General features: G+C 44.2%; 3 protein-coding genes across 3 annotated transcripts; 1 reads left to right on the top strand and 2 right to left on the bottom strand.

The window, feature by feature from the left end:
- Positions 1–1,810: 1,810 nt before the first annotated feature.
- PCYB_146220 (hypothetical protein) lies at positions 1,811–2,653 on the top strand (the record flags this gene model as incomplete). The annotated part of the gene is made up of 1 exon (XM_004225092.1): positions 1,811–2,653. One exon carries the CDS (start codon positions 1,811–1,813, stop codon positions 2,651–2,653), a length of 843 nt encoding a protein of 280 aa, XP_004225140.1.
- A 674-nt stretch (positions 2,654–3,327) lies between these two features.
- On the bottom strand, positions 3,328–4,398 carry PCYB_146210 (hypothetical protein; the record flags this gene model as incomplete). Its single annotated transcript, XM_004225091.1, has 2 exons — positions 3,328–3,658; positions 3,845–4,398. The coding sequence occupies 2 exons, from the start codon at positions 4,396–4,398 to the stop codon at positions 3,328–3,330; spliced, it is 885 nt and encodes a 294-aa protein (XP_004225139.1).
- Positions 4,399–6,747: 2,349 nt separating this feature from the next.
- Positions 6,748–7,953, bottom strand: PCYB_146200 (hypothetical protein; the record flags this gene model as incomplete). The annotated part of the gene is made up of 2 exons (XM_004225090.1): positions 6,748–7,418; positions 7,461–7,953. 2 exons carry the CDS (start codon positions 7,951–7,953, stop codon positions 6,748–6,750), a joined length of 1,164 nt encoding a protein of 387 aa, XP_004225138.1.
- Positions 7,954–8,608: the final 655 nt, after the last annotated feature.

Raw genomic sequence — 8,608 nt, 5'->3', positions numbered from 1 at the left:
CCCCATTTATCCTATTTGATGGCAAAAACGCCGCAAGTTTTTATGTGTACGTAAGGATATGCCCATCCGCTGTGATGTTCCCGCGCTAGTGCTTCATTTTTGCCGTGTCTTTCGTTTCGCCTTCGTAACCTGACCTATGCGTGAAAGTACAACTCCCTTTTTGCGAGGTAACCATGGGTGGCACTTGAAATGCCACACATTGAGTGTATGCGTGCGCAAAGGTTGCAAGTCCGACTGCTTGACGTTCTATCCCACCGCGATGCAATCCGTTAGGCAGCACGTACATGAGTTACCCCTCCAAGTGAATCGTTTTCCGCCTTTTTACGAGGAAAGTAAAACAGGGCACGCACATTTAGGTTGCAAAAATAAGCGGAGTGACACAGGTGTGCGCCCCGTTGCTGTGTTAATGAGCACATTGTATTGTAAATGGGGTTAGAGAGAGAAAAAAAAAAAAAAAAAAAAAAGAAGTGGCAAAATAAAATACGGCATAGTGCTGCACAGTACGGCGCAGCACAGCACGGCATGTGTGCAGAATATTGGCTAAAAAGGACCCCCTTGAAACTTTCACCTGCGAAATAATGATGCGCTTAAAAGGGTTCCCCCCCCAAGCACGGTGTGCGTGCAAATTAATATTTTTTGACGTGAAGCTCAGCAAAATGAATAACTCCAGATCAGGTAGAGGGGGGGGATAGGACTCGTGTGCAACAGTTGCGCCGGAGAAATGTCCAGGAATGGTAAACATTTCCAGAGGGAGGAAGGTACTTGTCTTGGTTGCTTCGACGCAGAATTAATGCGAAAAAGGGACGTATGTATGTATGCATACGTCCACACGTGGGGCATATATTTTGGTTCCCCTGTTTGTCCGCACGTGGGTATGGGTGGGGGATTAGGGCCACTCTACAGCAGTGCCGCATTCCCCTCGCTTCGTGCAAATTGGAAAAAGTGCGAAAAAAAGGGAAAAAAAAGGCAAGGAAAAAAAACAGCAAAAAAAAAACAACAGTGAAGCATAACAAAACAGCAAAAAAAAAAAAAACAGTAAAGCATAACAAAACAGCATTGTAGGCATATATTGCCATTTTAACGAAGAAAGTTTTCCTATTCCCCCTTTTTCCTATTTCCATTTTTTTTCATTTTTTTCCTGCTTCCCCTTTTTCTGTCTTTTCCCATTTTTCTCAAACCCTAAATGCTCCGCCCTTCCCGCGTATGTTGCTAAAAAAAAATGAGAAGAGAAGTACATTTTTTCCGCTTTGTCATTTTTCTTTTGAATGCTAGTTGCACGTAAATCTCCTTGTCCGTTTGTCCTTTCCGTTGTTCTGAAATTGAAATTGCGCACTCGGGGGCAACAGGTCACTGCTGTTTGATTGCCCATAGGGGACTCTACATAAAGACATACTCCTCTTTTCCCATCCTCGTCCCATTTGTACGTTATTTTATTTTATTTTATTTTTATTTTTATTTTTTTGCTTATTTTTTATACCCCCTGACTGAGTTGCACTTCCAATTAATTGTCCTGCGGATAGACTACTTGTCGTTGAGCGACTTTTCGTTTTTCACTCCGAACATAAGTTGCAACCTCCTCAGAGAAGCAACCCCTTCACGTGGACAGTCACAAAGTTGGGGATTCTCCTTCACTGTGAGCTGGGCAATATACACCAAGGGGAAGAAACAAAATTTGCCTGAACGGGTCAGAAAAAAAGTGAACCGTTTAAGGGAAGGGTGAACAAAAAAAAAAAAAAAAAAAATTCACAGAAAGTAGCACTTCGTTTTATTACCTCTCCTGCACTAGTTACCCACCTTACCCTTTGACCAAATGGAAGAAATTGAAATCCTCAAAAAAAACCTAAACACGGAAAAGGTTTTCTACGACTTGAATTGGCACGAACTGGTTTTGGACAACTCGTTCGACCCTTCCGTTTATGAAAAGTTCGAGCCTTTTAAAATTGGTAAACAGGGGAAGTTACCATATGCTTCACAGGATAATGAAAAAAGTGGGCACGTCGATAGCTACCTAGCAGGGGAGTACATTCAACAGGTGGAGAGAAATACCATAGGTGGAGATGACTTGAGAGATGCCCAACTACAGCACCGAGCTATGTATCATAATAAGAAAGCGGACAAAGGGGGTAGGACAGACAGGTCGGCAAACTCAGGGGGCAGTCCGGAACGCCCACGACGCAGACGTGAGAAAAAAGGCACCTCCAACGGCCAAAATCATCACCTGGTTGAAGCGGAGTCCATTCCAAGCACCCCCATCCAGCTGTACACACCGGACATTACACACCAAAAGAAGAGGCAGGGAGAAATAAAAAAATGCGACTTCATAGAGGAAATAAAATCCCCCCAGACATCCAGCCCGGTGAACTTTGTCCCCCCCGTGAACATCCTCTACGATGAAGAAAAGGTTGTATTTTATTTTTTCATTTCAGGAGACTTAAAAAATTTTAATATTTCCTCAAACAATAATTATGTTACAATATCAGGCAGGAAGATCCCCTACGATGTTCACAGATTTGCCGATTATTATTCCCATGAAATCAGGGGGGGGTATTTTGTGCGCAGCTATCTTTTCATGAAGCCGATTCAGCAGGAGCGGATTCGTTATGAGCACAGAGACGGGGTCGTCAAGGTGTTTGTCTTCCTTTCCAAGGGATAGAAAGGGTGACGCAATGTGAGACTGCAGGGGGGGGGTGTATGTTGTGTGCATGCTGTGTGTATGCTGTGTGCATGCTGTGCGTATGCTGTGCATATGCTGTGTGTATGTCTCGTATATGCCTCCTATATGCCGCGTGTCACACCGCCTTGTTTTACCCCTCCCCAGTGTCTGCCCTTTTCGAACAAATCGCACCGTCATGGAGCGCAAAAATGGTGCCCCTTTACGAGCAAAATACTCCTGTTTTGTCACAAAAATTTCAGCATGTTTTTTTTTTTTGCCTTAACGAGTTGGCTCCTCACTTTGGTGAAAATCACAAAAAAAAAAAAAAAAAAATGAACAAGCCCAAGGTGGGTGGCGTCGAACGAATGGTACAACATATAGTGGAGCAAAATTGCACGAGGGGGAATAAAGACGGGACAAAAAGATCTGCATTGAAAAGGGGGAGCCGTCCCCCGGGGGGGATACACGAAAAAAGGAAAAATTAGGAAAAATGCGAAAGAAAAAAAAAAAACAAATATCACACGGGGGTTGCTAAGAAGGGTAGAAATACAAATGGTGACTAGAAGCCGCGTTGTTGAATAGCAGCCACGTTGGTGACTAGAAGCCGCGTTGTTGACTAGCAGCCGCGTTGTTGAATAGCAGCCACGTTGGTGACCAGCAGCCGAGTAGCCTAACTAATCGGACGATACAAAATAAATGATATTCAAATAATCGAAGTAGTCATCGTAGTTATTCTTCACGTACTGCTTTAGGCAGCTCTTCATTTTGAGAAGGCTACTCTCTAGAGGCTCTTCCTTTTTTTTGTTGTTCAGGTTGACGTAGTAGTTCTTCGTTTTGTTGTTCACCAGCATGGTTAGCTTTTTCCTCTCTGCGTAGATCTCCAGCACATTGGACTGCTCCTTCCGTAGGTTGTAAACGGACTCCCGAAATATGTAGTTGCTGAAGAGGCTGCACATCGAGCTGATGTTGCTTCCCGGGTAGATGATGATCAGGGTGTATACGTCTCTACAGGGGGGGTGGAGGAGGAAGTGTCGTGAGAACGAGTCGGCGTGGTGTGATAACACATATGTGCGATGTGGCGTGCAAACGAGTCGGTATAGTGTGATAACACATAGGTGCGACGCGGCGTGAGAACACGCGGGCGAAGCAGGTTTGACGTGCCACGCTACGGTGCCGCGCTGTGGGGCTCACTTGAAGTGCGGGGTGAACTTCTCATGGGGAATGTCAAACTTGCTCAAGGAGTCGTATGTCAGAATCATATTGCAGTTGTGCACGGAGAAGCGGTAGAGGTGCTCATGCTCACTTCTGAGGAACTGGTTATAAAAGTGGTACTCAGACTCGAGCTTCAGCAGAAAGATATTGAAGAAGGAGTCATGCGAGTTGAATTTATTCTGCTGAATAATTTTGTATGCGTTTCCCTTCTTGAACTCGATCATATCTTTGCGGTTATACATGACACAATTTTCTTGCATGACTCGACTGCCCACGTAGAGCACGTATATGCGTTCTTCAGGGGCGACAGCCTTCTCCCCCCCGAGGTTAGCACCAGATTTATCGCTGCCGTTCGAAGCTGCCTTCTCATCACCGCTGCTGCTAGGGGAAGTTTCATCGGGGATCTTCTGATTAGTGAAGAAGTAACCATAGTTGTACGCATTGTACAGGTTAATAGAGTTAGCATCGAGGAAGTACTCATAATTCACATGGTATAAAATTCCATTCGCATTAATAAAAAAGGAAATATACATATTAAATACATGTATTTCTATGAAATCAATTTTGAGATGGCTATAATTATACTTAATATAGTTAACCAATTCGTACAATTTGAAGTACTCAATAAAAATCATCTTATTATTATGGTAGTTGGTGTCTACTCTGTTTATAACGTATATGATGACTCCCTTTTGGAAGGACTTTAAAAAAATATTAAAAAAATAGGACAACTCGTGAAAGGAATGTCTTTCCAAGATGTTTGATAAATCTATCATTACCGTTTTGTTTGTTGAATTTTTTAAGTAATTTTTTAACATTTCAATATAAAATACATCTGAAAAATTATCCAAATATTTTTCATTCGATATAAATCCGAGTGTCTTATTGTATTGATCATATTCTGAAGCGAGCAGATGATTTAGAGAGCTTAATTTTATTCGATAATATTCCTTCCCAATTTCGTAAATGTGATTTATGTTTTGCTCATATATATCACTTAAATTCATAGCCTTGGAAAAAATACTCGAAACAATTTTGTGCAGATTAGTTGCATTCAGATTTATGTACCTGATGTATTTGGTGATCCCTTTTAACTCCTTCACAGCATTTTGGAAGAAGCCTTCAATGGTTGTCTTCAACGTTTTATTGAACTCATTTTTTTTTTTGTTAAGATTTTCTTCTATCGAGTCTTTAAATACATCATATTCACTTTTTAGATCTTCCATATCATTTATGAAATTTGCTGTTTTGAGATCATTCATTTTGAGTAACCTTTCTTCTGTCTCCTTTGATACCTTCAATGCTTTGAGAAAATTTTCATAGGTCTTCTCTAGATCTTCTACGTTGTTCTTGAACTCGTTGTACAGGAACGCTAGTGAGTTCACGTGCTTCATTATGCGCTTCTTCTCCCGTTTGTAGTGGAACGGGTTCAGCACTCGGCTTTTGAAGATCCCTGGGGGGGAGGGGAATCGGATAGCGGTGTCGGGAGCGGTGTCGGGAGCGGTGTCGGGAGCGGTGTCGGGAGCGGGTAGCGGGAGCGGTAGCGCCATCGGTGTCGGCATCGGTATCGGTGTAAGTTAACCGGTTTATACTTCTCACCGGATGGAGGTTCTCACCGGATAGCGAACCTCACCAAATAGCGGACCTCACCAAATAGCGGTTCTCACCGCCTAACGCGCCTCACCGCGGGGGCACGTGGGACCCACTTACCATCATCAACGGAAACACGCTGGGGCAGGAAAACGACGCAAAAAAGGAGGAGAAAAACCGAAAGCAGGACACTCATTTTGGGCTAACGCGGGGGGTAGCCGCCTTTCACTGCTCATAAGTGGAGGCGCGCGGGGAGGTCATTTTGCAGGGCTTCTTCGTTGTTCCCCTCTTTGGCGCGCTCGCGCGGGATAGAAGCGATGCGATAAAAGCGTGGCTAAAGAGGGGCCTCCAAAAACGCGCAGCTAAAAGAGGGCCTCCAAAAATGCGCAGCTCGCAGAGGGGCCTCTAAAAATACGACTTTTAATGGGGACCGCTCAAGGGGTAAGTTGGTCGCCAAGTTTCTTCTCCGCTTCTTCTTCTCCGTTCAGGTACGTCACGCGAAATCGTTCTGTGCGCGTTGACCTTGACCCGCGCTACTTTTTTTGGCACCTCTCTTTTCTGTGCCCGTTTGTACTGTTCGCTTTGTCGTACGAGGTACGCGGAGTGCTTCGCGACAAGTGTGTTTTATTTGTGAGCATGTAAAAAAATTATGTTGAATGCTTTTCCTTTCGATCCAATCTCCTCCCCGCAAGAGCGAGCAGAGCGCCGATCAGTAGAGTCTCCGTTTTGGTTTCTTACGGGCCCCTTGTTAACTCTTTGGTAAAAAGGGAGGGAGGGCGATTTTCTCGGGGCGGGCACGTTTGGATGATCGAGTGGTGAAAAAAAAAAAAGGGGAAATCCATTCAGCAGGGGGAGCAGTTCACGGGGGGAAGCAGTTCACGAGGAGACGCTCTTCGCATGGTTCACAACGATATTCACAAAAACATAGCAAAGTGTTCTTATGCATTTGCCTCCCTTCGCGGGCAACCCTGCGTACCACTGAGGCAGACTGTTTTTCTGTTAAGCTTGTCCAGCTCGCTCGCATGACCGGTTGGTCGATTTGCCCCGTTTATGGGCCCATCAACAGAGGGGAACGAAAAAAAAAAGGCCAAGAGAGGGGGAAGAAAAAGGCGAAGAGAAGGGCTTATCAAACGGCTTAGAAAACGGCTTAGCAAACGACGAAGACCCAAATGCAGCGCGTAGGGGGACATGCACATGTTAACTTTCGCCCCCCCCCTGCGCAGCAGTATTAACGCCGGAGCCTCCTGATCTGATCTCTTCACTCAGGTGGTCCCAGGCGACGTGGTTCATTTTTAAGTGCCCTCTCTCTCATTTCTCACTTTGGTGAACTCGTATAAGAGGTTCAGATTTTTTACAAGCGAAGGGTAAGCATTGCCGTGGTCCCTAGTCACAGTTTCTTCCATAGTCTTAATCGATTTATTCACGTCATTGTTAAAGAAGTAAGTGACTGCGATGTTGTTGCAGTATATGGCGTAGTCGTTGGCCGCCTCTCCTCTGTTTTGCTCCGCTGGGAGGTTTGGGGGGATCTCCAGAATTTTTTGCAATGCGGATGGATAATCCTCGAGGTAGAGATTAAAGAAAGTTGAATTTGTCAAGGTGTGTGCTCTCGCTGCGTCATTCTGGGAAGCTGCGTCATTCGGGGAAGCTGCGTCATTCTGGAAAGCTGCTTCTCCCGTGGAAGGATTACTCCCCCCGATTAGGTGCTCAACCAAGTCGAAGGACCTCGCCGCGGAATCCAGTGCCCCCATAAGCAAAGACAGTTTTCCAATCAAAGATATGGTGGCAATATGGTTTGCATCATATCGCAATATTTTTTCCTTCAGGAGATGAATAGCTTGCTCGATGTAATTCTTCTTAAGCAAGAGGTCACAGAGGACGTAGCACGCGACTGCGATATTGTGCAGGATGACCTTCTTCCTCTTCTCTGCCAGTTGCAGTATTTGATCCTCATCAAGCGCGATCTCTGTATGGGAGGAGTTCGAAGAGGCGTCGTTCTTCCCCGTACTACTTCCCAACTGAGCGGTGCACTCATGAAGCAACTTCTCATAGTGCAGTATCAATAGGTACAGTCGGTCGAATGATGTAAAGTGCAAATTGAGAGTGTAGGGGTAGTAGCAGTTAATCAGTCTGAGGAGGAAAGAAATCATGGAGCCATTTTTTTTCTTATATTTCCATGCGACGTGTTCAAAGTTGTAACTGTTTTTATCTAAATTACCAATCGAACTGAGGTCACTGGAAACGAGACGATAATTATTCAGTCTTAAATTACAATATATTTTTATCGTCATCAAGGTTAGGTGTTCAAATGGGTGTTCCCTAACAGCGGGTAGTACTCCGCTCAGATATTCTTCGCAACTTTTGAGCTTCTTCTCACGAATGTATTTTAGGGACATGCTCAGATATGTTTTCGTTTTTTTATTTACCTCCTCGTCAACGTTTATGTGGCCTATCAGTGCGCCCTCTTCCAGGGGATACAGATCGAATCCTTCTTCGCTCATATTGCTCACTCGAGAGGGGCACAATTATTTATTGCGACAACAGGGGGATACACACCACTGTGGGTTTATGCGTACATGTGGATTTGGACATACCGTGTGTTTATCTTGCGTTCGTTTCAGTTTGGCATTCCTATAACCTTTTTCTCATCCTTACGGAGAAGAATATTTGTTAATTTTTTTCCATTAAAATGATGACATCCGTTTATGTACTGCTCTGTAGGGGGCTACTGCGTACGTTTTTTTTTTTTTGGTGTGTGGCGCCGGTAAAAGGGATATCCTCCTTTGTCTGTGGTGTGCAAACAGGTTGAATGTTTTTCCTCCGCTTTGTTACGCGTTTTTCTTTTCTTTTTTTAACATTTTTGTATGTAGTAGTACTCCCTGATGAGCAGCACGGAATAGTGGGGGAAGGAGAGGGTCGGAAGCGAGGGATACGATTAGGATGAGCAGTCGTATCACAGGGTGAAGAACAGAACATAAACAACTTATCACTTTTTTTTTTTTTTTTTTTTTTTTTTCTTTGCCTCATTCATGAGTGGGGAATTGCTTCGAACCATCACAAATGATTCTTCACGTTTTCCTTCGCAATTATGAATCTTTTTTTCTGCCACATTTGAGAGGAATACGAATCACTTCATTCGCGTTATCAGCAGAGGAT

Source organism: Plasmodium cynomolgi, chromosome 14, assembly GCF_000321355.1.
Source record: "Plasmodium cynomolgi strain B DNA, chromosome 14, whole genome shotgun sequence".
Taxonomy (NCBI): Eukaryota; Apicomplexa; class Aconoidasida; order Haemosporida; family Plasmodiidae; genus Plasmodium; species Plasmodium cynomolgi.
Note: the sequence above shows the minus strand (reverse complement) of the source record. Positions and strands in the feature narration are given on the sequence as shown.